This window comes from Centroberyx gerrardi, chromosome 7 (genome assembly GCF_048128805.1).
Source record: "Centroberyx gerrardi isolate f3 chromosome 7, fCenGer3.hap1.cur.20231027, whole genome shotgun sequence".
NCBI classification, from domain to species: Eukaryota; Metazoa; Chordata; class Actinopteri; order Beryciformes; family Berycidae; genus Centroberyx; species Centroberyx gerrardi.
This window is the reverse complement of record NC_136003.1, coordinates 30,723,572-30,750,635: the sequence shown is the minus strand read 5'-3', so window position 1 is coordinate 30,750,635 and position 27,064 is coordinate 30,723,572. Positions and strand designations below refer to the sequence as shown.

At 45.2% G+C, this 27,064-nt stretch overlaps 1 protein-coding gene across 3 annotated transcripts; it reads right to left on the bottom strand.

The window, feature by feature from the left end:
• Positions 1–740: 740 nt before the first annotated feature.
• On the bottom strand, positions 741–26,974 carry LOC139925151 (zinc finger protein 646). Of its 3 annotated transcripts, none has more exons than XM_071916397.2 (5): positions 26,842–26,974; positions 9,195–11,991; positions 6,266–7,381; positions 6,085–6,180; positions 4,820–4,959 (listed from the first exon to the last, which is right to left on the bottom strand). In XM_071916397.2, exons 2-4 carry the CDS (start codon positions 11,771–11,773, stop codon positions 6,102–6,104), a joined length of 3,774 nt encoding a protein of 1,257 aa, XP_071772498.1. In that variant the 5' UTR covers positions 11,774–11,991; positions 26,842–26,974; the 3' UTR covers positions 4,820–4,959; positions 6,085–6,101. The 3 variants fall into 3 exon arrangements, with proteins under 3 accessions (XP_071772497.1, XP_071772498.1, XP_071772499.1); XM_071916398.2 differs by having other exon boundaries at positions 6,331–7,381; XM_071916396.2 differs by lacking the exon at positions 6,085–6,180 and having other exon boundaries at positions 741–4,957.
• Between the last annotated feature and the right edge of the window lie 90 nt (positions 26,975–27,064).

The window sequence follows — 27,064 nt, the reverse complement described above, 5'->3', positions numbered from 1 at the left end:
GTGGCTACTAAATTAGTGGTGAAAATCATTAAACCAAAAACATATATCATGACCCATAGTTTTTATTTTTTCAGCCCCATATCCTTCACTTGGTAACTCTGCTAATGCAAACTACAATAGTTATCCCCCCCCCCCCCCCCTCCCCAGCCTGCGACCCGCCTGGCACCCAGCTGGGACCCAACTCAGGGTCACAACCCATAGTTTGAAAACCACTGGTCTAGAAACTGTAGTGTGTTAAATCTCTGTGTAACTCTGGTAGTATCTTGGGTCGTGTCTCTTCCTCCATGATAAAACCCCCAAATCAGTGATTCTGTGATCTGTTGCTCTGGAGAATTGTGTTTTTTATTCTCTCTCCATTCACTGCCATCGTCTGGAGGAACAGCCTGAAAATCACTTCTAGCACATAAAGGAACGCCGACAAAGCAGATTCTGACTATATATAAAAAACTAGTCATGCTGCTGAATTGTTTTGAAGTGAATCTCTTTCTTTATGTTTATTAAACCTTTCAGTTTGAACAAGTGGAACACCGAAATCCGGTCGGACGACACAAAGAAAATAATCTGTTTACCAATAATTGTAAATAGGTAAAAAAAGAAGTGAGAAACTAGTTGTTTTTTTATATATATTGTCAGAATCTGCTTTGTCGGCGTTCCTTTATGTGCTAGAAGTGATTTTCAGACTGTTCCTCCAGACAATGGTTGTTAATGGAGAGAGAAAAAAACAATTCTCCAGAGCAACAGATCACAGAATCACTGATTTGGGGGTTTTATCATGGAGGAAGAGACACAACCCAAGATACTACCAGAGTTACACAGAGATTTAAGTGTTAGAAAGAAGTCCAGCTAGTCTAATGTGTGGTGTGTGTGTGTCTGCCTTCTCTTAACCCTGATCTAACCCTGGTTTATCAAGTCTTCTACTGTAGGGGATTTGACCCGCTGGCCTTGCTTGTCCCGCCCCCTACAGGCAGAGAGGCTGTCAATCATCGGGCCGAGTCTCTACTCTGCAGTATGTGTGAGCTGATGAAGCAGAATGGATTGACAACACTGATCTCCACTCTTTTTTTTTTTTTTCCAGCTATTTATTTTCAGTACTCAGCAGTAAGGGTTATAGTATATGGACAAGTTTTTTGTTAAGAAATGAATTATCAAAACATAGTTTATAAAAGTGTATAGTAAGCATTACATATATATGCATGGAAACAAAACAAAAAAAAAAAAGTTAGAACTTAAAACGAAGGGGTTATACTTGTTCAAAACCAATCTTTTTTTTTTCTTCTTCTTCTCTCTAAAACTACTTGAAATGCAGGCGGGAAAATGTCCACTCAGAAAAAAAAAAACATAAAAATTGGTGGAGAGGAAAAAAAAAAAAGATTGAGAGAATGTACAGTTATTTCTGTGTTCTAGATCAAGATCACATGGACTCCTACAGCACTTGACGGTCACTCCACGGCTTGACTTTACTAGCACCAGTGCTCCTGAAAACGCTGACAAACTGTGTTTAACACACTGAGGCTTCCAAATAGTCAAAACGCAATTAAATAAAAAGAAAAAATAAAACACCAATAAATACAAGAGGTTACCGTAAAAGTGTAACATAAAAATAAAAGGTTCAAATGATGAGGACTGAATGCACTCCAAAAAAAAAAAAAAAAAAAAAAACAGTAATCACCAAGTCGTCCCTTTCGAGTGTGAGTTTGATTTCGTGGAACAGGAAAAAGTTCAGTCAAACTTGGTGAAGAGAAAAAGTGGGGAGGAGGAAGAGGAGGAGGAGGAGGAGGAGGAAGGGGGGGGGGGGGGGTGTTTGAGAGAGAAAGACTGTCACAACATCACTTTGTAAAAGGCAAGAAAAAACATTTTTCATCATGTAATAAGTTCCTTAATCGTCGTACGTACTGCAATCAAAACACACATTAGAAGAACAGTTGCCTGGGTCGTTTCTTTTTTTCCCAAACTGATACAAGGGGGACGAACCCAGAGTTAAAACAGGGAGGAGGATATAGTCTCGTCCAACAAGCGAGTGTTCTTTACGGGAGTCCATCTTGGCTGGCTCCGTGTCAGGAAGAGAAAAGGAGGATTATGGGTAAGGGGAGTGGGTGGGGGGTCGGGGGGGGGGGGGTGTCAGGTGGGTGTTTTACATCAACACAGCTCTAAACTCACACATCCTAAAGACTAGCGCCGTCCATTACAAGTGTTAATAATCAATAATAATAATATAAATAAATGCATTACTACAATGATCTGTCTTTTTTTTCCTTCTTATAAAAGAGGTACTGTAGATAATACAGTCAGAAGTACGATTACAATACAGGATAAAACAAAACAAAAAAAATATGCCGGCACAGGCCTAACAATATACATGTTCTTTACTCGTTTTTTCTTGTTTTTCATTTTTGATACGTTTTTTTTCTCCTTTTTTTGCGTCACCACAACCTATGGCCTGTACACGTTTAGCTGGTTTGGGTGTGTGGCGGCGTACAGTACAAGTCTGACCCAGAAGGAAGTTTTGAGAGAGATCAGGACGGGACGGGGGCGGGGCGGGACGGGACGGGGCAAAGCAGGGGGGGGGGGGGAAGAATTCTACAAGTGTGATGTCAATGAGGCAGCCAATCAGAGAGAGTCAGGAAGTGGTCTGTTGGGGGGGACCTACAAGATTTTGAAGCTCATCTTCGTGCTGCAAGAGACACACACACACGCATACACACAAACACACACACACACACACACACAAAGTTAAAAACAGAAGCTAAGAGACCCAAGGTGTCCCAACCCTCAGCTCAGTCCTAGAGTCGTCGCCGTCTCTCGTCAAACCGGTTACGTATAAAAAAAGGAAAAATAAAAACAAATTCCTCCGCTGCGGCATCAGTTTACACACATGACGGCGCTCACTGGCTACGTATTGCTCACACTTCAAACAGCTTTTTGAAACTGACTCAGTCAGAATATAAATGGTTTAAAAACACTGTGACAAAGGCCGCGAGAAGAGACTTCATCAAAAAAAGAAAAGAAAAGAAACCCTTATAATCATCAACATCATCACATATGGGATGGGGTGGAGCGATGTGTGGAGAAAACAGAGAAAGCAACTTCAACATTGGACCAATCAGCTCCTTGGGTTGAAATGGACAAGATGGCTTGTTACTCGAGTATGAAACAGACATTGTTGGTCCAGGCTTTTGCCTCCAGACCTGCAGACCCACCCTTTCCATCTGGCCCTTATAGTTACAGCAGCGTTTTGCCGGCTTCGCCCCGAGCCGCTCGGCCTGTCAGTCAGTCCGTCAATGAAGTCGCTACAACAGGACTTAAGAGTCTTTTTACCTGGGCTGGTTTTTGCAGTCTGGTTTCTTAGCCTGCGGGTTTGGGGCCCGATAACGGGTCAGAGCCAGGCCAACTTCACATACGTCCCCGTGTGATAAAACCTGGGCCCTTTCAATTTCTCATCATCCCAGGCTGAGAAAGGTCTAAGGACCTTGGCTTTATGGGGCAACATGCAGTAGGGAGTAAGGCAGGTGTAGCAATAATCAGTCCATGTAGTTATGGTAAAAAACTACATCCTGTCTGTCTACAGTCCATGTCTGCCTGTCCGTCTGCCTGTCAGTCAGTCCGTCAGACACATGTGGGACTACCAGAGAATTACAGTTCTAGAAACCAGGGGCCTTGTAGGAACGTCCAATAAGAAAGGCCACTGCATCAACACAGGCCAGATAAAGCAAGATGGCGGAGATGTGTATGAATGGGAGTGTGTGCATGTCCTCCATTTTGAGTCCTCTCTCCCACCTGTGTATGTGCGGCGTCCATTTTGTGTTCTCCCTCCTGCGTTGCATGTATGTATGCATGTGTGTGTGAGAGTGTGTGTGTGGCATGCAGGGCCTGGACTGTCTGTCTAAGCCATGCAACCTGTCCTTCAGACACACCTATTCTCTTACAGCACAGCCACACATGGAAAATGAGGAGGAACAAGAGGAGGGTGAGCAGGAGGAAGAACAACTTTTTTGGCACCTCCAGAAACCTTGGCATTTGACTGGCTCCCCCTACCCATAACTTGACCAACCCCCTCCCTCATCCCTTAGCCTATATGAAGGGGCCGCCGGGCATACCCAGGAAGTTGGGCGCGCCCATGGCCATGGAAGGGGGCGCCGTTGAGCTGCTCCAGTGCACCTTCATGTGGTGCCTCAGGTTGGACTTGGAGGAGAAGCGCTTGTCACACTGCTGGCAGGAGAAGGGCTTCTCCTTGGTGTGGATGCGGCGGTGACAGATGAGCTGGGTGGAAACGCGGAACGACTTGCCGCAGTCGGGGCACTGGTAGCGTTTGGGCTCGGTGTGGATGCGCCGGTGGTTCTTGAGGGACATCAGGTTGGGGAACTCCTTCTGGCAGGAGTTGCAGAAGTAGGTCCCCGTCTTGTGGCTGTTCTTGTGGTTCAGCAGGGAGCTGGCGTGGCGGTAGGACCGGCCACACTGGTCGCAAACGTGGGACTTGATGACCCCGACGTTGCCCCCGCGGCTGCGGGCTTTGGCCATGCCGTTGGGGTCGAGTCCTTGCGCTTGCATCAGGGTGAGGTCCAGGCCCGACCCCCAGCCCAGGTCCTGGGAGCCCCCCGGCCGGGGCTGCTGGGCTCTGGGCTGGCGAGGCTGGGGCGTCTGGCCGTGGGTTATCTCCATGTGAAGCCTAAAGCTGGCCTGGGTGGGGAAAGCGCGCTGGCAGGACCGGCAGGTCAGCTCCCGCTGCTTCTGGTGGACGCGGCGGTGGTTGTACAGCTGGGAGGAGACGCGGAAGGCCTTGCCGCAGTCGTGGCAGCGGTGGCGCCGCGTCTCGGAGTGGATACGGCGGTGGTTCTTCAGGGCGAGCAGGTTGGAGTAGGTCTTGAGGCACACGGCGCAGTGGTAGATGCCGACGGTGTGGGTGTTCTTGTGGTTAAGGAGGGAGCTGGCATGGCGGTAGGAGCGGCCGCACTGATCACATCTGTGCAGACAAAAAAAAAAAAAAAAAAAAAACAAGAGAAGAGAAGAGAAGAAAAGGGAAAGGAGGGAGGGGGAGAAAGGGATGTAGGGAGGGATAGAAAAGAAGGAAAGAAAAAGGGAGATTAGCAACTGAACATGGTGGTTTCTTTTCTCTGTTCTACCCAGGTTAATCTCAGTTACTGGTTACCACTTTTTCTTTTAAAATAAGTATTGAAATATATTTTAAACTAGTCATTGTCGAAGGTGGCTAGATCTAGCACATACAGGTATATGATCTGAAATCCGGCTTTAAGCTTTTTAAGAAGACTATAAAGTGGTGTACCATTTAAAGCTATGATTTCTATACAGGTCATAGGGGACAAGATTGGTGGGTGGGGAAGGGACATGGGAGAAGCTATGGACAAACAACTGGGATTCATGTAGGGAATTGGGAGGTATCTGCTGCTCCCTGCACTGCACAAATGGGCACAAGCTTCAAATAGCTTCTTTCACATCTGAAAACACATTTAAGATGGAACAATTTCAAAACAGCTTCTTTCACAGCCTTCTTTTTGGTGCTTACTGAATTTTGAATGTAGTAATGAAAAATCCATCAAACACACCCAAAGGACATCTACCTCATCACACTGTAGTGGAAACTTCTGACATAGGTGCCTGTGGCTATTGTATAAAAGTAAGGAATCATTTAGCTATGAGGAATAATATAATAACCCCTAGACATGTGCAGTGCAGCTAGCTCCAAATACTTCCTATTCATCCCTGTGATTTAGGCTTACTTTTACCAACACATCAAAATGCAAGAGCCCCATCACATGACTTGGGCCCAATACAGATTCTAGTCTAGTAACCGGCCAGTGTACTAATACTACCTACATAAGACAATCAAACACAAACAAATAAAACACTACAATCAAATTCATAACAAGTGCAAGGAACACACAACATTATTACTTTTATTTTATATGCTACACACAAAATACTACTTAAAATTGGTGTCAAATCTTAAATTTTGCTAAGAAAACAAAACAGAAAAAATACATCTAAATATTAAATGTTTGGTTGTAGGTAGCCTAGGAAAAACTAAAGTGTGTGATATATGCTAACTGAAAGCAAACGGGGTTGACTTATCTGGTCTCTCCACTAATTCAATTTGTCCAAACTTCAGAAAAATCCGAATTCCGGCACGCGTATGGTCCCAAGGAAGCCGGATTGGAGATCATATACCTGTAATAGACATGTAGAGACCTAAATTGATCTTCACTATTTTTTTTCAACTTCGAAGAATCACAAACAACTGACGAGAACTCACGTGTACCGACACTCTTCGCCCTCTCCTGCGGGTGCAGCGGCCTTCCTCCTGCCTTCCATGCCTACCTGGTTGTCCCCGCAGCGGTGCCTGGCCAGACCGGACCTCCCCTGGAAACTCTTCCCACAGCTGGGGCAGCCGAAGGGGGTGGCGCCCTCCTCATGGACCTTCTGGTGGTTGCGGAGGAACCTGGCCAGACGGAAGGCTTTCCCACACGTGTGGCAGATGTGCTTCTTCCGCTGCGTGTGGATGCGCATGTGGTTGCGCAGCGCCATGTAGTTGGTGTAGGGCTTGTCACAGAAGTTGCACCGGAAGTCCCCCGTCTTGTGGGTGTGCTTGTGGTTCAGCAGGGAGCTGGCGTGCTTGTAGGCGCAGCTGCACAGGTCACAGGCGTAGGGCCTCTCGTCCGAATCCAGGTCCACGGGTCCGCGGCTCTCCATGCTGAGGGTGGAGCTGTTGACGGAGGCGGCGGAGGAGGAAGGGAGGTGCTGGGCTGGGCAATCGTGGGCTGCGAGCTCATCGGCCGTGGCGAAGCCTTCACAGCAGCCGTCGCACTCAAAATCCATCTGGGCCCCGGGGCCCTGTGGGCCTTTGCACAGGCCGGCTGTAGTGTGGGTAGCTAGCTGCTTCTGAGTGCGGAAGCCCTTGCCGCACTCCTGGCAGTTGTGCTTCTTCTGGGCGAAGTGGAGACGTAGGTGGTTTTTCATGGCCAGCCGGTTGGGGTAGGTGGAGTTGCAAACATTGCAGTGGTACTCCCCGATCTTGTGGAGGTTCTTGTGGTTGGCCAGGCTGCCCGCATGGCGGTACGTCTTTCCACATTCATCACAGGCAAAAGGCCGGCGGCCCCCCTCAGACGGGTCAAACTTCTGGGGCCTAGAAGTTCCGGCTGAGGAATAGGGTTTCTTGAAGGCCTGATGGCTGTATTTAACGCCCATTCCCTGGCTCTTGGAAGATTCTCCTCTCATACTCTGCATTTGGGACGGCCCAGGCTGCTGGAAGCGGGAACCGTTGGGGCCGGTGCGAACGAGGCCTTTGGCCCGGTGCTCCTCGTGGAGACGTAGGTGGTTGATCAGCTGCTTTTGGATCTTGAAGGCCTTGCCACACTCTTCACATTTGTGCCTGCAGCAGGGGAGGGCAGAGAAGAGAAGACTAAAGAACTGCCTTAAATATATGGAATTATTAAGGTCCATCTGCCTTCAGGGCAGTGGCAACACTGAACATATGACCTTTGGTGGGGTCCCTTATCCCCAGCACCTTATAGACTGCATGTATTTTTATGCATTGGGGCCCAGTGGGAATCAAATCCCTAATAAGCTTGCCAGTGTTGGTACCACGCTCTACCCATCAAGCTACACAGATAACGGACGCCTGAGCCCTGGCAGTGTTAATGCCATGCTACTGAGTGATGCAGCGCCATATACTGAGCAAAGATTTCCAGATAGCTTAACTGATAGACAGGATATCAAAGGTAACCCTCTCTGTGTTTTGATGGCAGAGAAACAAAGTCATATTACAGTTGGAAACATCTTGATTTGAAAATTTTCAATGAAATCTTTTCCAAAAGTAACATTTTTATAGCAAAATTGATTAACAACAAAACTTACTTAAGTACAATAAGAATTTATTTTAACAACTATTTGTCCACAATTCGTAGACCAGTGCTATATTAATAAATAATAATAATTTTTGACCTCAATAAGGTTTTAGGGTATACCTGCAGGGCATACCGGTACCAGTATTTTGGAACAGTACTATACAAGCATTTTGCAAAATTTGACACTTTCTGAATGCCATCCACTGGAAAATAAAGACTGTGCCTTTAAGGATTCAAGGGAACGGTGATGCCTAGTGGCTTGTGTGCGGATGTGAGAGAGCTAGCTGCATAACTCAGTATCCTCACAGAGAAAGAGAGAAAAGGCTGGACCACTACTTGTCCCCCAACTCAGGTTCGTCAAAGTGAACCTGAAAATATGACTGAGCCCTTCTAAACGTTTGAGCCACCAAGCAAGGTAACACATCTAATATAGCAAAGCATCTGTCCGACAACCATCCCGATCTCTACAAGGAATTCAAAGACCAACAGTTGTAATAACCGATAGATACATGACAAGAGTAGATTAAGATATTTTTAAGGTTTCACAAGTGCAGTGCTATTGTTACGAAGTGCTCACACTGGCTAAAGCATGACCTTGTGATTCTGTAAAATTCTACGTCAAAATGAGGTGTATTTGTGCTCATACAGTTTAAAGCTGCACTAGTGACAGAAATTTGAACCTTTGAAATGTCAAAATAAGAATGTGATATATATTTAGTAGTGAATATGAGAATTTATTCATGCTTCATAGGCGCCAAAAAAATAATAAAATAGCAGATAGCAGATAAAGAGCAAATAACAGGTAGCACAAATGAACACTAAAGGCTTATATAATGCATGCAGCTATGCAATTCTCAGGCAGGCTGAGGAAGAGGCAGGTTATCTGAGGAAGAGCTTACAAACTTGAAACATGTTGCATAGTTGCAGATTTTAATTTGTATTTTGTGTGTCACATATTTTGTTAATAAATATTTTTGAAAAGATATGTTAAGTTTATGTTTCATTTTATAAGAAATTCTCAGTTATCAGTTATTTACCATGGTATCGATTTGGTACCAATAATGAGTTACGAAAGCTGGTATCGGTATCAAAGTCAAAATATTGGTATCGAAACAACTGTAGACCTCAATTTCACACAGAAACTTAGAATACGTCATGCCTATAATTTTCTTAAATTTGTGTAAAATACATTTTTGTAGCACATCAGTGTTCTAGACTAGAATAATGGCAGTCAAGATCTCATCAGTTAAACATTTTAAAACAATTTATGTTAATTATTAACTATAACTATAATTAACTAACTGTCTTCTGTCCAAAAGGCCAGAATTAGGGACCTACCTCTTCAAGTCAAAATGGGTCCTTTGGTGATTCTTGAGAGCCAGCAGATTGTAGTAGCGTTTCTGGCACACCAGGCAGCGGAAAACACCGGTCTTATGGGATTTCTTGTGGTTGAGGAGGGAGCAGGGGTGTCTGTACCCTCGCCCACATTGGTCGCACTTGTGGGGCCTGTCACTTTGGTCACCCATCGGCCTTCGCCCATCGCCCCCGACATCGCGGCTTCCCCCGGCAACCCCACCACTGACACCATCTCCTCCGGACATCCCTTTGGCTCCATTCAGGCCCTGCTTGCTCAGCGTGCTGGCCCTATTCTTACCGGGGCACAGGTGAGTGATCAGGTGGTGGCGGTCGGCAAAGAACATGCCACAATCAACGCAAATGTGGTTGCGCCCATCCATCTTGTCGTTGCCATTGGCCGAGGTGCCTACAATGCCCTGGGACTGCCCGTCCGGCCTCTGAGGACCATGGACTAACTGGTGATTCAGCAGGTCCTGCTTCCTGGAGAAGCTCTGGCCACAGGTGGAGCAGATCATCCTCCAGTCCTGCTCCAGGCTAGAAGGTCCTGCCCCTGTCGGGTTGTTGGCATGACTACGCAAGTGGCTCCGAAGGGCCCTGAGGCTGGCATAGTGGTTGCCGCACACTGAGCACTGGTACACCTCTCCATCATCCTCATCATCCTTGTCATTGTTCCCCATTCTCTTGCCTCCACTCTGAGAGTATTGCCGCTGGCTGCTGCCTTCCTTCAGGGTGCTGGAGCCTCCGGAGGGCAGCGAGGTTCCACCGGGGCTGTGGTAATTCATGTTCCCCATGAAGCCGTTTGACATGTTGCTCTGCTGTTGTTGCTGCTGCTGTTGGCCTCGCCGGGGGCACATGTGCGACTTAATGCCAGATATGTCGCCATACATCTCACCGCAGTCGGCGCACATGTGTCTGTCAGCCTGGCGGTGCGCCGAGTTGCTCTGGGACAGCGAGCTGCCATCAAAGCGGTCATGGAACTCCAGAGAGTCCAATCCACTGCTGTGGCCACCATCTGGCACAAAGTGGGCAGCATCACCCAGGTTGCCTGGCAATGAGATAGGAGTGGTGGCACCGCTGCCCTCCTGGACGTAGCTCTGCTGGGAGTCCAGAGTCAGTGGCTCTGTAGATAGCCAGTCGTTGCTGTCGTTATTAATGGGCTGGTTGGAGGGTCGCCCCTTGTGGCTGCGCAAGTGGCTGTGCAGCGCTGCCAGGTGAGGGTACTGCTTACAGCAGATGGTGCACTGGTAGTGGCCCGTCTGATGGGAGCGCTTGTGGTTGACCAGGCTCCCTGCATGACGGTAGCTTTTGCCACACTCTCCGCACTTAAAGCGGCGCTCTCCGTCGTCCGGGGAGTTGGCCTGGGGCACCCGACCTCCGGAGGGAGACGACACCGAGCCCTGGGATCCAGAACTCAGCCCGTCTGAGTTGAGGATGGAGCTATCCTGACCGTGGGAGCCAGGGTGAGGATCGTGGGTCAAATAGTGGACCTTCAGGCTCTCTAGATCTGGGTGGCCTGCGCCACAGTAAGCACAAGTATAGATGGGATTGTTAACTGGAGGGCCCATTATGGGGTCGTATGGTCCTCTTTTGTCACTGGGTAAGGGTGGCAGAGGCAGGGGGTCCCCCAAGGCGGGGGTGTACGCCGGGGAGCGAACTGCACTCAGATTGTGAGGCATGATGCCTGGGAAGCTGCGGGACAGTCCAAGGGAGGACGAGGCTGCGTTGTGCAGCAGGATGTGCTCCTGGAAGTCAGCCTTGTTCGGCAGCGCTACTTGGCACAGGTGGCAGAAGCAGGAGGCTGCGTCGTCACTCTGGGACGACTGGTTGCCGCTGCCGCGCTCCGAGTCGTGGAGGCTGCTGCTGCTACTGCTGCTGCTCACCATGGACGCCCCGGGGGTCTTGAACTTGGAGTGGGTCCGCTCGTGGCCGTTGAGGGCAGCCAGGTTGCTGAACTGTTTAAAACACACAGAGCACTTGAAAGTTCCTTGCTGGTGACACTTCTTGTGGTTCACCAGACTACCGTGGTGCCGGTAGGTTCTGTCGCACTGATCGCACTTGAACGGCCTGTCCCAGGCGTCGTCGGATCCGGGGGAGCCTTTCTTTCCGTGGTCGTCTGTCTCGTGGCTCTGCAGGACACTATGGCCCATGCCACTATTATTTAAATGGGAGCGCCCAAAGCTGTCGGAGAGGTCCTGGGCTAGGCTGTAGTCCCTCTCGTCGTGGCCTCCGTCTTCAACTACCTCCTCACTCTCTTCTTCTGTCTGTGCGCTACTGGGGGATAACGTATGAATGCGCAGGTGGTTTTTCAAGGCCACCGCGTTAGGCAGGGTACGGGTACAAACAGGACACTGGAAAGAACCCACTTCGTGAGATTTTTTATGATTAGCTAAACTTCCTGCGTGCTTGTAGATTCGGCCACACTGTTCACACTCAAAACGTCCGGTCTCTTCTTGCTGGTAATGTGCTTTCATATGTTCTAGAAGACTAGGAGTACTCGGGCAAACCATATCACACTCTTTACAGGGGAAACCCTTGGCACGGCTCATATCATGCATTGCCATAGTACTGTAATTCGAATTGGTTGGGAGAAATCACAGTTCACAACAAAGCAATGAACAGTGATGTTGAGGAGGTGGGGGAGAAAACAGTGGGGCTTAGCTCTTCAGCAGTGGGTGGTGGCAGCCATTTTCTCCCAAGAGCCGTGGGTGCAGGTTCAGCCAATCAGGGCCCACCCTGGCAGGAGGCGGGCCTGAGGGTCACACCAGCCAATGAGGTAACACTGTGGAGACACAAGAAGGAAAAAAAGGTGGGTTACACTAGAGTATTCAATGGAAAAATAAAGACAATTCCAATGACACACAGATTACACAGTGGCATGTTAAATGTATAATAAAAAAAAGCCAAATACAGCAGTGGAATATTTTGACTCTGACTCTGACTGTGTTTGCAGTAAATGGGGGGAAAATGTATTAAAATTTACAAGAACAATGAGATTTTCATTTCAGTACTAGGTGACTGCCAACATGTGGTGTATTCGTTTTGGGGGGAAGAAAACATTACCCGAAGTACAATATCTCAACATTCAATAACTGTTTCATGCGCTCAATCATTTTAAAAGTGAGCGAGTGTCACTTTTCAAATTGTGGCTCTCTCAGTTTGGAGCAGCACCTTTCATTTTGTCCTTAAATGACAAAAACAGGAGGGCACTGGCTCCATTCACACACTGACAGCACTAGGAGTTTCCACAGTGAGAGCAACAGCCATGCAGCTTGCGGGGGCACACCTTTGTTGATAGTGTAAAGAGAGGAGAAGCAAAGAGGACGAGCCACGCTCCAAATCCCCCACAGCCTTCAGAAAACCACTGCAGTACCATCAGGCCTCGTGTGTTACCACCCTTCCCCCCTGGATGGTCAATTACAAACAGTAGCTTGGTATGGTAGTGTTACTAGCTTCCACAGTAATGTTAATTATACTATTATAGCAAAGTAATTTACATGATTTTAAATGTTTACATTTCATTTAAAAAGGTAAAAACTTGACAGGTAGGCTGATATTTTCTATCCTGTGTGACCAGATTCTATGTTAGTGACCAAAGTGACATGTAGGGCATTCTGTATAAGCCATTACCTATTTTTGCTATTTGCATAAAGGTTTGGCAAAATAAACTAATTTGAGAGGATTTCAGAAGACCAGAAATGAAAAGAATTACTGCTGGCTCTATTGGTTAATAATTGTGACAAATAAGATTAAAAAAAAAATGCTTACTGGCCATTTGAATAGTTGAATCACTAGATTTTGGGGCATGCTGGATACTAACAAATGAAATAAAAAATACTGCTGATTCTGAATACTTTAATCATCCACATTTCTAGGGCTATGCAAATTTTGCTGGTTCTTTGAACAGTTAACATTTTTTCAAAACATCCCTCAAAACCCACCTGTTCAAAATTTGCTTTTAATGTCCGACTTTCTTTCTACCTCCTGCCTCATGTTTCTATTTGTTCCCTTTTGTTTTCTTATTGACCGCTGCTGCCACTGTTCGGCTGCTAGTTTGTGCCATGTATTTTATTTTGCCTTGCTCTATTGACTTGTTTGTTTTGTTTGTTTTTATATACATAATTGTTTTATAGTTTTTTATACATATGCTATGCATTTGTACGCTGAATTTATGCAAATGCTATTTCACGTAAAGTGTCTGAGTATCTTGAAAAGCGCTACACAAAGAAACTATATTATTAAATCCCATTTCAGGCTATACTGGGCACTCACCAATTAAAAAATAAATAAATCAAAATAAATACATACATAAAAAAATAAAAAAATGAAGCCAACTGTCTTGAATCAGCCCATTTCTCTGGCTCAACCGGCCCTCATCTCAGTTTTCACTGCACAGAGCAGCCTCCTATCATGGTGGCCTAATATTGACACACGGTGTTTGTTCCTGACGTCACGTGACTCTGTGGCACCTCTGCAGAAAGCCGGGGGAGGACGGCTTCACCTGCCAACCCAGTTTGTGTTACACACAATAGGCTAACCCAGTTGTTTCTTCAAATTTAACGAGGACAGCGGGGCGGCAGGCAGGTGAACTGTTGATTTCCCCAACCTCACATTCCCCATAAAAAACACCAGAGCTTTGCATTTATTTCACCTGCACAAACTGTCATTTCCCCCTAAGTTCCATGCTTTAACATTTTTATATGTGTAGTAATTAATAAGCAAGGATTTTTTCAAATTCTGTTTCAGGAGAAATGGACTGGTAACATTGGCCTTCATTATCATTTTATTAACCAATCTGTAATAAAGGGGGTGTCATTTATAATTTGTATGAACCCGTATTACCCTCCATGCACTGGGCTACACACTATAAGCTCATCCACAAGACACTTTATTCAGATTTTAACAGAGGAAGATGGTGGGCAGGTAAATGTTCACTTCATTTTCCAAAAAACTTGTTACTCAGGGAATAGGAGATACATTTAATATCAGAGTAGGCATCAGGATATTACCAGTGATGTAAATAGGTACGCGCCCTGCGTCTCTGACGCGTTAAAATCCGAAAGGACGCAGTAAACTCACTATCGACGCACCCCATTTTTTCCCTGATAATGCTACATTGTGAACAACGAAATCCGCGTTGAAATCATAGAAATAAACAAAAGAAACCTCGCTGTTTAAAAAATTAATCCACCGGTCACCGTCTGCACATCTATCTTGCGCAGACGACATCCCGTGTTCACAGTCTCAGTCATCGCGGGAGAGACTTCTGCATCCGACGCTACTTGCGCCGCACAGATTTAATGTCAACAAGGCTACAAACTTGGTAATTGGTAAATAAACTCACGTGGATGCTGTATTCACTCATGTCGATGATGACCCGATGATGCTTTACCGTCCAGGGGACGCGCCGTGTTGAAAAAAAAAAATCCACCGGCCGCCATTTTCTCACCGTCTGCGCATTTATCTCGTGCAAGACGAGATCTTTTTTATTTGATCATTTATTTTGGTGCTATTATGTTGCTACAGACACTATTTTGTTTATTTGAATTTTGTAGACTAGTATATCATGATGATGTGACATTTGTATAATGTTTTGTAAATAACGTTTTCAGATTTGGGATTTTATTTGTTTAATTTTCAGATACATTTTCAACATACATGAATATAACCATAATTATTATGACCATATAACAAACACGAGTTTAACACTACAATTTGTCAAAAAACACAAATTTTATTGGGGACCCACTCAAATGACCACCTGTGGGTCCCGGGGACTCACTACATTGAAAACCTATTTACATCACTGTATTACCCAAAAAAGTGGGATATTTAAACTGGAAAACTGTCTTTATTGGAATAATAAGCGTTTTCAGGTTTAAAGGGGATGGCGGGTTTTGATAACCCGACCCCACCCAAACATTTTAACTAAAATATAAGTGTAAATCTCAGTTAACAGGGGGTGTAATTAATCATTTGAGTAAACCAGAAGAAGGATGCAGATTAAGCGGGGGAAGATGACTTCACCCCGATTAGATTACACACATTAGCCTGATCCTACACCAGCGGGGGATCTGTTGAAATTCAGCACGGGGGGGGGGGGGGGGGGGGGCGATGGGACCCGAGACTGTTTTGTTCCTTCACATTTCCCTTAAAATCTGTTGTTTACAAAAGACGTGCATTTACCAATTTGGGCTCCCAGCGGGGGAACGGCATCACCCCGTTATTCAGATAAAACAAGGGGGATGACGACGAGAAAGTGAATTTGCCTTTCTTCACTATTTACAACTCATCTGATGTAACTCGACACCGTCCTCCTCGCTCATTTCACTCCTCATATCAAAGAGGTATCAAGTACCCGAGCCTGAACTTCAGCAATTTGCACTGTGAACCCAATACGGTGTTTTGTATCAGCAGTGGTTTTGTGTAGCTTAACGGCAGAGCAAGGCACCAACACCGTTTGACTCCCTGTGTGTCTCAACAGGTAGAGCAAGGCACCAACACGGCTCCGTTTACATTTATTCATATTTCCATTTTTAGGCATTTAGCTGAGACTCTCTAATCCAGAGCGACCTGCAGTGAGTAAGCAGTAGGGATGCACCGATACCGACACCAGAATCGGTATCGGTGCCGATACCAGGCTAAAATGGAATATCGGTATCGGAGATTTTACCCAAGACTAAAATCTGATACCGAAAGCCATGAGTAACATGTAAGAAATAAAAGCAAACTGTCTTGATTTTATGCATTTGTGGCACATAGAAGCCTGTATTTCTCAAACAGAGGCAAAAACAAGGATTTTATCTCAATAATTTTGTCCATTGACCCCAAACTAAGGAAGTAAGCCTGCACTGTTCAGTAAAAGTACTCGGTATCGGCCGATACTTAAACTTTCATACTCGTCATCGGTATCGGCATTGAAAAAGTGGCATCGGTGCATCCCTAGTAAGCAGGGAGGAAGAGGAGGAGGGTTCAGTGTCTTGCTCAAAGACACTTGGACAGGACGCCCGGCTGTTGTGGGGGCTCGACTCCCACTGAGGCCACACAGTCTAAGGTCGGACACAACTCACAGTACTGTAAGGTGTGTTGAATAAAAGCGTCCACCAACTGGCATATTTAAAGTCATGTTATATGTTGAATCATATTGTTATCTGCAGACATTGTTTTGCCAATATTAAGTAGTTCTGTGCTGATGTGCAGAGGGCCTGAAACCTGGGGAAGGGCAATATCACTAAATATCATAATAATTTCCTTATTTGACTTTGCTTTTTCCCCCAAAACACAAATTACACTATGAAAAGTATCTCTATATCAAGCATAAAAAACCTCTAACAACTAATGACTTTGCTTTGACTTAATGACAGCTCTAAAAATGTTGTGTACAAGTGAGAAATAGATGTGTAGAACAATCAAAAGGCAGTGTTAACATCCACTGTGTTACTGAAGCTATTTCTATTTTCACTGGTGAGGAAACAATACAATAAAACACTGTCGACAACATTACTGTAAAAACTGATCTTCCGATCTGATTTTGGGAAATAGAAAAATACGCAGGCTAAATCAGGGCTGCAACTGATTATTTTTCATATATTTTTTATTTTCATTATCGTTTAATCTGTTCACTATAAAATGCTCAAAAAAAAAAAAAGAGAAATGGCCATCGTTAGTTATCAGAGACCAAAGTGATTCTTCAAATTTCTTACTTAGTCTGACCAGCAAACAAAAAAAAAACAAAGTATTCATTTTATAATGAAATGAAACAGAGAAAAGCAGCAAATCTCAGCATTTGTGAAGCTGGAACCAGCAAATGTTTGGTATTTTTACTTGATAAATGATGAAGACGATTAGCCAAATCAATTATCCAAATTATAAACTATTAATTTTCTGTCAATCGACTAATTGATTAAACGACTACTCGTTTCAGCACTAATGTAAATAAATAAATACAAAAATAAACAAACAAGCAAATAGCATCTATTTGACCTCAGGATAACACAAGCGTTACCTGAAAGCACTTGGCCTTTTTCCACGGAGGTCCAGACAAAACAGCGTGAACTTGGCAAACAGCACAAAGCACAACAAGAGATCAGAGGATAAACACGACAGCAGCTAATTCTTCTTCTCAGTTTGTTCTCCCTTCCTTTTTCAACATGGTAGAACAGCATGTATTAAAACCTTAAAGTGACGCCCCGTCCCCTCAGGAGACGCACCCTGACCCGCCGTCTGCACCTTTCACCTGGCTACATATAACGCTTTCACCTGAGCCTCTTATTAACGGCGTATTAATGCCACTAAGAATAAAATTTACCACCAATTTCACAGCAAAAATAAACCCTGAAAAGGTAAAAGCAGTGCATGACCAGGCTGATTCCTCAACAAGAAAGCAACATTTCAAAAGACATCTGCTACTGTATTTAAGACTTCAGGTTATAATTATCTAAATTTAACCCCATTTCAAATAATTCAATTTAACACGGTGAATCACTACATTAAAAGCGCTGCCTCTATAGCCATATATCTTTATATTTGTCTAGATTTATGATCATTTTCCATGAATCAAGAGCTCATCTTTAACGGTCTGCTCATCTTTAACGGTCTATATATTTGTACCTATTCAAGCCTTGAATGTAGATAATTCAATTTGAGCCATGACATCATATGTAAAGACCTATTCATCTATATTTAAAACCATCAATTCAGATAATGAGGCATTAGGCTAAATCGTATTGAAGACCTACACTACTCTACATCTACTGTACGTCTTTATCTATAGGCTACTTAAGATGTTTTAAGGCTTTAAAAGTAAATTCAATGCAAGCCACATTTCAGACCAATCACGTAAGTCTTACATCTTATATTTCTCTATACTGTAGATGTTTTAAGGACCTCGGACCCCGCGCACATAGCTGCCAGTAATCAGATTAATAGTTACTTAGGGACTGGAGGTGATTTTAACGAGTCGGACGCTGGTTATAATTTTAAGAAGCTAATCTGTAACGGATTACACTTGGCACGTAATTTTCCCCGGCCACGTGCACGTACGCGCGCTCACGCACGTGCACACAACATGAAAGTTAAAAGACAAGCCAGTCGAGCTGCAGGCAGCGCTCTGGACTACCAAAGACCGGAATCAGCAAAACCCCCACCCCCTAAACACACACACACACACACACACACACACACAAAATGGCCCCGAGGGTTGGTACCCCCGTCCCCAATTGTAAACCAGCAGACCTAAAAGCCCCAACCCCCCCAACCAAAACACACACACACACACACACACACACACACACACACAGGGTAAGCATCCCAACTGGAAGCCAGCAGTGCTGCATATCTATAGCACACCCAACCCCACCTCCTAATACACACACACACACACACACACACACACAAAATGGCTCTGAGCGTAGGTACCCTCGCCTCCAATTAGAAGCCAGCAGTGTGCTACAGCAGCTGGCCCAAAATCCCCAACCCAGCCCCCAACACACACACACACACACACACACACACACACACACACTCCGAGTACCCACTTGTTCCCATCCCAGTTATAAACCAGTGGTGCAGTACAGCTGCATGCCGGGCCGGTAGCACCCCAAACCACACCCCTTACAGGCACACACACACACACACACACACACACACTCTATGGCTCGGTACCCTTGTGGTGCCGCACCACAGACCCGCCTGGTCCCCCTGTATCTCCCACCCAGAGCTCCCACACTCACTTGGACTTCAAATTCAAAGACTTTTCACTGACTTTCAAGGTCTTGTTTGGTGAAATTCAGGACATGTTTTTGGGATAAGACAAGTCCTGAATCCCGTCCCGCCCACTTTTCACATTTTGCGGAGCGATTCAGAGCGTCTGGTGTTTCCCTCGTCAGCGGCTTGTTCTCGCTTGGACAAACAATTCAGCCAATCAGCGCCTTTGCGGGCGGGACTAAAGTTTGTGCAACGGTTCTGAAAATAACGTCAGAGCAGCCGGATACATCAGTCACTTGTGAATGGTTTGGGGAAAATCAACCCCCCCGCCCACACACACACACACACACACACACACACACACACACACACAGAAAACAGCTAACGAGGAGGAAATCGGCGGCTGAATAATGGAGTGGGAAGGAGAATAAGACATGACACTGGTCAGAGTTAGACATCATAGACGCCTCATGTTTTAAATCAAGAAATCCTGGTGAAATCATCATTTTAAAACAAATGCAAATTTCTAGCGCTGCCCCCTAATAGTCGTCCAAACGTTAGTCGATGAGAAGAGTCTTAGTCGACCAAGTTTTCATTGGTCAGTTAGAAAAAAACCTCAAACTCCATTCAGGAGCTGCGCCTTGTCGTTATTAGACCAGGGTTGCCAACTTTGGGTGCCTGGAGTGAGATTTTGATGCCATCAAACTACAAAGCAAGGAATCTCTGTCTGTCTGTCTGTCTGTATGTATGTGTGTGTGTGTGTGTGTATGTATGTATGTATGTATGTATGTGTGTGTGTGTGTATGTGTGTCCTTCGCATATCTCAACAACCGTTCGTCCGATCTACTTCACACTCGGCGGGTGTATTGCTGGGGACCCGAGGACGTGCAGTGTCGGATTTGGTGCAATTTGGACACACGACACGTTCAATATTAATAAACTTTGAATAAACAAGCGAACAGCACTCTGTGCAGCAGCGGGGCTCAAAGCAAGCGACTGATAGCCTACGCCTATTGTGTGTTTTTTTGGGGTGAACCAGAGTGTATTTCACCGGTGTTTCTGACCGCGAGAAGCCGCGACTTGGGTGTGTTTTTTCAAAAAAAATATATTTAAATAATTAAATTAATATCATAAACGTGCGACGACTAGTCGACTAATGGCTTGAACTAACGACTACTAGTCGACTAGGAAGATCTTTGGTCGGGGGCAGCCCTACAAATCTCCTTTAAAGGATGTAAAGTGTTGATGCTGACATAGACAGACATACTGAACAATTTGGCTGTATTGTAATAAAAAAAAAAACTAATTTCAAGCCCATCCATTCATTTTCAAACAGTTTGAAAAAGGGGTTGTTTTATTTTTTCCTCTAATTCACAAACTTTCAAGGATTCTCAAGGCCTGTGGGAACCCAGCCCACCTGACACTGGCTGCTCCTCTAGCCTGGCCTAGTCTAGCCTGGCCTGGCCTGGCCTGGTCCGGCTCTGTTCTCCAGGCCCAGCGGGCCATCTGGACTAGCCGGCAGTCTCATCAAGTCAATCAAGAAGGGGAGAGCAGGGCAGCGCACCGCCAGATGGACCCCGGCATCACCGAAAACAGAGAGAAAAAAGAAAAAAAAAACTACCGACAGCATTTCCTCCTTCAGCTGCTGTTTACACCGCCGAGGCCCAAATGAATTCAGCGGCTAACGGAGGAGGAGAGGAGGAAAAAAAGAAGGAGAGAAAACGGGGGAGACAGAGACAAAGAATGATAGAAAATAGGGGAGGAGGAGAGGGAGACAGAGGGAGAAAGGGAGAGCTAGGGGGAGGTAGGGTGAAAATAGGTAGAGAGGGATGTGAAAGCAGAGTAAAGAGAAAGAAGGAAGAAAGAGAGAAAAAAAGAGAGAGAGAGAGGAGGGGAGACAAAATGGGGGAAGGTCAAAGAGAAAGAGAGAGAAAGGGAGATGCAAGGAGAGAGAGAGAGAAAATGGCAGGGATGGGAGAGAGAAAACGACAAGAGGGAGTGAAAGGGAGAGCGAGAGGTAGAGAGAGGTAGAGAGAGAGAGAGAGAGAGAGAGGAGGGGAGGAGGGGCGGTGGGTGGTAGGCTGCCCAGGTTGAGAGCGAGGGAAGGGAAGGGGGGGAAAAAAAAAAAGGAAGGAGGGGAAAAAAAAACGAGTCCGCGCTCAAAGGAAAGCAGTCGGAAAAAAAAAAAAGGTGTGGAAGAGAGGTTTTGATTGGCGGGAGGGGAAAATGGTGGGGCTGAGAGGGGGGGGGGGGGGGATGGGGGGGCTTCTAGATGCAGGGAGGCCTAGGAACACACACACACACACACACACACACACACACACACACACACACACAGCTGACAGACCCTGATGAGCTGTGGCCTGGCAGGTAGGAAGGCAGCAGGGAAAACAGAGGCAGCACAGGCAGGCACACATTCATTCTGCAGGGACAAAACAGCGGATTTCTATAGAGACAAAACACCAGAAACACACAGAATAAAAAAGGGAAATTAGGCCTGTCGTTGATTAAATAAATCCTACGTTAACCAATCACACTAATCAAACACTTAACTTACGAAACCTGCAAACTAGCTTCTCTCCCACTTCATTGTGCTCCTGCAAAACACACGCAGCCTTGTGAAGTGTAAATCTTCCAATGCATATACTGCTGATATATAGTATATCAGTATAGATTTATATAGTACTGATAGTACCAGAGATGTCGTTGTAATTTTCCATGGAAGGCTGCTGATACGATTCGTTTCAAAATACAAACCGAATAGAATCTAAAAGCAGAAAATCTTTACAACCGACTGATTAAAAACTGAACTTAGCAGAGGCCGGTCGATGGGAAATACATACAATAAAGACCTGAGACACGAAGACATCGTTAGCGCTCAAATCAATTGCACACCTTGGGGAGTTAAAAGACACCCGGCTCTGTTTCTATGATGCTGAACTATCTGGGGGAAACAACGCAGCGTTATCGCTGTGAACTTAATTAAAAACTACCACGGTCTAAGTGTTTTTCTCACCAGGAAAATATATTTTAAACCTTACGATGCACCGTTTACGCACCATCCGGCCAGACGTCTTCATCCAAAACTCATTTCTAGCATGGTGGCCCCATTAGTTAGTTAGTGCCTTGCTTCACCCACTGAGTTACACAGCAGAACCCCAAACGTAAGGGTGGGGGATATGGACAAAATTATGATCACCAATATCCTGAGACATTATTCTGATTTCGATGTATAATGGCATCTTCTAACATACACAAAATCACATTAAAGCTACAGGCTGGAGACGAATGATTTTGGTTGCCAACCAACTATTTAAAAAGATAACGTCAGCGGTAATGATGTCAGAGTCGACATCTACTGATCCTCCACCTGCGGCGAAGAAACAGCGCACGGAAAAGACACGTGACCGCACCGAGCGTGCCCGGACCGGATCAATACCGGCTCGGCATTCGTCAAATGGAGAGCGCCAACAACTCAAAAGGGGTTTCCAGCGACGAAGAGCTACAGTCTTGCTACAATAGTAAGTGTACTTCTGATGTCATTACCACGCTAGTTAGCGTCAGCATGCTGGTTAGCTTCTGCTAAAAACAAACTGCTTACAGTCCGAGGCAGATGTTTCTGTAATTCCTCTTGCAGAAGCTGCAAGGTGAACAGCACAAATCATGGAGCTTTAAATGATCAAACTGATGTTCCTTGTATTGAACTGTATGGTAAAAAGTACGATAATACATGAAGAAAGAAAATCCAGCACTCATAATGTCCTTTTGTCATATATTTGAATGGGCAGCTATAGAGCACAAACGACGGACAAAAGTAAGTACGATAAAACTGTCATTTTCAACTAATATTCCCCAATTTGTTTCAGAATTTGCCTTTTATCATTAATTTAGACAGCAGAACTGTGCATCACAATAACTCAATATTGTTATTTCATCATGACATGTTCTACTAAAAGACAATAAACAACAATATTGAATTATTGCCCATCCCTACCCTAACCCTGGGATATGAAATCTAAATAAATTCTACTTGTGTCTCTTCCCAAAAGCCTCATGTTTGTTCCTGTTTGTTGCGAGTCTTCAATCCGGTCGTCAACATTGGGCCTCAAGCCGCATTTAAACACAAGTGTAAATAGACCCGAGAAGGATTGGGGAAAAAAGATTTTCCTAAACAAACTGCGGGGGGAAAAAAATCAGATTCCAGTCCTTTTTGGGTGTGTGTGCAGCTGTGTTTGATGTGCCTTGGAGCCGTCACGTCTATCTGGACTGGGATTTAATGCTATTTACATGTGAGATCCACAAACACTAGTCATACATTAACAGGATAATAAAGGCGGCCTTTCTCCAGACTTCAATTACTTCACTGGATTTGAAGATTTTCCTTGGAAATATGACCACAGATATTCATTCTTCATCACCACAAATATCACAATATGTGGAACTACAGTTGGTCTACATTGACACAAAAAGTGTACAATTATACGACCAAATTATTTTAAAAAATAGCCCAAAATCCAAAAACTTTAAGACGTGCAAAATCATTTTCCATATTGTACAAGACTTTCCAGGATTTCATAGCAAATCTGGGCTAAAAAGGCAGCAGCATCAGAACACAAAACGCATCATGTGAGAAAAGCAGGTTAACACTGATCTCCATTGGAAATGAAGGGCAATTAGGAAAAAACAGAAACACAAACACCCATCGTCACAGAATGAGAGTAAAACAACACACTTTTTATAACTGGGGGAAAATCTAGTTTATCATCTGGAAAGCACTTGGCTCCGATTTGAAAAGTGCTCCTCAAATTATTATTAGACTGCTGCAGTTGTGCAGCACAGTTAACAGTGGTATTTTCATTACCATTCCCAAAATAGCAAAAAACAAAAAAACAAACTGCTTGAAAATGAAAAATACCAAAATACTCGGCCTAGCAGCTATTTCCTAAATAAGCAAGAAGCGGAAACTGCTTGGGTAATACACACGGCGGTGACGAGGTGAATGACGTGACTGACTGACTGACAGACAGAGCGCCTTCATGCACAGAGGCAGTAACTCTATTTAAACTGATTGGGCTCAGCTAACTGATCACACAAACAGCATTCAAACAGCACCAGCAGCCCACAGTAAGGTCTAACAAGTCTGTGAACAGCCTACAGACAAGCAGACTCCCTGGTTAAAGCAAAGTTTGAAGGCTACACAAGCGAAGCACACACACTCCCGACTACAGTGGAGTGTAGTAGATTCAGACAAAAACCCCCTGGCTAAAGCCCTTGTTAAGCTACAGCTGAGTTTTACACATGCAGACTAACTAAACCTCGGTCTGTAGGCTGTAGCGGAGCGCAAACACACTCCGACTAAAACACTGTAAAGGCTCCGGTTGAGCAGAAAGCTTAGCTGCAGGGCTGCCGCCCCCCCACCCAAGAGGAACCACATCCAGGCTAAACTCCCGTCTGCAGGGGATCGCCCCGTGCCCTTACACCCTTACAAGGACACACTTTCAAGGAAAACGTGCCGAGGGAGCAGCCGCCAGGCGCTGGAAACACAAACGCCAGGGTTTGAGTCATAAACTGGAACTCTGGAAAAACTCCTACTGTCTGCAAAGCCCCCGGTGGCTCTTATTTTGAAACGTGCTAGACAAAAGTTTATCATAATCAGCAGAAGCACTAGAATAAACAGTAGTAGTAGTAGTAGTAGTGTACCAAGCAAAACTACTAACTGTTCCTGAATGGATTCCCCCATAGAAACATTATGTTATGTTATCCAAAGCACCTTACAGTATCATGAGTGCAAACATTTTTAGCAAGCGTGACGCCTGAGGGAATTGAACCCCTAACCCAGTGAGCTGCACAGGGAATCGAACCCCCTACCCTGCCAATGTTAGTGCCTTGCTTTAGCCAATGACCACTTAGGGGATTCAGCTGATGCTTATATCCAGAAACAAAATCAAGAGAAGTGCTGTAGAGTAACAGAGAAGCGTGTATTCACATCCCAAACTTCAGCCAGGTGTTTGATACATGGCAGGGCAAAGGAAAAAAAAAGTTGCAGCTCCCTTTATGGTTTATTCAGAAACAATTTAATCATAAATGGTCTTTGTGGAGCCTGCTAACTGCCTCTTCAACAGCACAGCGAGACTTGAAATGGAGAGGCAGTGTCAGCGGCACTATCAGCTAGATAAACATTAAACTGAACTGCGTCTCTCTGGGACATAAAGGCCACACATGCAAAAAGGTGCTGATAAATCAAGGGGAAGGAAATCCCACCTAGGCCTGAATCTCTCTAGAATCAAATGCTGTGAGCTGAAATTCACACTTGACTGGAGAAACATCACAATTCATAAATGCTGCACACAGGGAAGTTAATACTGCATTATTATTCCGGCATTACTATTTTTTCTGATTGTGCAAATTGTGCAAAAAGGAATGTAATCTGTACTGAATATTGTGTATGTAAACAATGGGGGTCAGTTAGAAGAAACTCACATTAACCAAATTGACATAGTGGGCAGACAAGATCTTTAATAATAATGTAGTTTACATTATAAATCAAGCATTTCATTCACAAACAGATTTGAATCAGGCCTCTGCCAACAACCAATCAAAATCCTTTCACTTTTTTCCCTTCCAACTTTTTTTTCCTTCTGTGAGCTTGGAGCCAAGATAATGTAAACAAACCAATTCGTCCAAAGAAGACGTTCCTGTCTAAAAAATAGCGGCACGGTTATAATTACAATCGACGCATATTTCATAAATCGAGCTCTGTTTCTGCAACTTGTGCGGCTAAAATCTTCTTAGGCAACCTGGATTCAGAGAAATCCCCCCTCCATGCACAAATAACCCGACCCCCGTCTCTGTTTACACATGCGTTGTTTTGATTTGAGACAACCAAGAGATTCCCGGCTTGAACAATTCAACGAGCAATTCATAACGTGCATAAAACTCTTTATCAACAAAAACCTCGCCGTGTTTTTAAAGGTAAAAGCAGGTTTGACAAACGGCGATGCGATCCAAGCACGGCTCCTGACCTTGGCTCGTCTTTTCTCCGCCGGGTTCAGCCCCAGCATGAATTTATCGGGACAAAAGCGGGGCATCTTTACCGCCGAGACGGCCGACATTTCCTTCGGCCGACTCCCCAATTTGGGCAACGTCAAGGCCGGGGGGGACCGACACCAGAGTCCGGCCGGGAGAGAATTTAACCCCCCAAGCCCACAGTTTCAGCAATGCATTCCCGACATGACGCTGGTTACAGTACAGCGACAACACCTACAGACCTCAACCCACTTTCACTGAGACCCCATTTCCATCGGAAAATGGCTTTCGAGCAGCAAGCCATTTTCCCCATGCTAACTGGCTAGCTGGAACATTAGCCTCGCTCTTTTAGCCCTGCAAACACAGCCTGCTAACTGGCTCCCCCGGCCAACGGTGGGGAAAGGCAACATTCAGTTGATTCAAAATACAATGCAAACAGATAGTGTAAATATCCCTGACGTTACCGGCCCTTTTCACAATAATGCATTATGTGAACATCAGGTGAAATCGGCGAGCTTGCAGGCTATGCGGCCGAGCTAACGTTAGCATTAGCGGCTAGCCAGCTAGCAACCCCCCACGATGATAGAAAGAGAGGAAAACGGAAGTCCCAAAAGCAATATTACAGCAAAATAATAAGCAAAAACAACAAACAACCAAACCATATATTTGCACAAAACTGGGACAGACCGAGCTATGGTTTTATGGGGAATATATTAGGATTGCCAAAAATGAAAATTGTCGCCTCTGCATGGCGAATAACCACGGCACGCAAAGGTTAGCTTACTAGCTAGCCCTAGCAACCCCAGGCTAGCCCGGACCTACACAAAGATCTCGACAAATACACTACGGCCCCATTGATGGAAAACCTCGTTTTTTAAGACGTTTTACGCCTCCAACTTACCCCTCAATTGGCCTCTGCGCCCGCAAGGTGAACGATGCACGGTGTGGAAATGCAGAATTTGCAAGTTCACGGATTAGGCATGGTTATTTTTTTCTCCAATTCAACAACCGACTTTTGGTTCTTGGCTCTTTTTTCCCCCACCGATTCAACAACATACTTCCTGCAAGCCTGCTAGCCGTGCGGAGCGGAGACAGACGTACTTTTGCGCGTCATCATGCGCAGA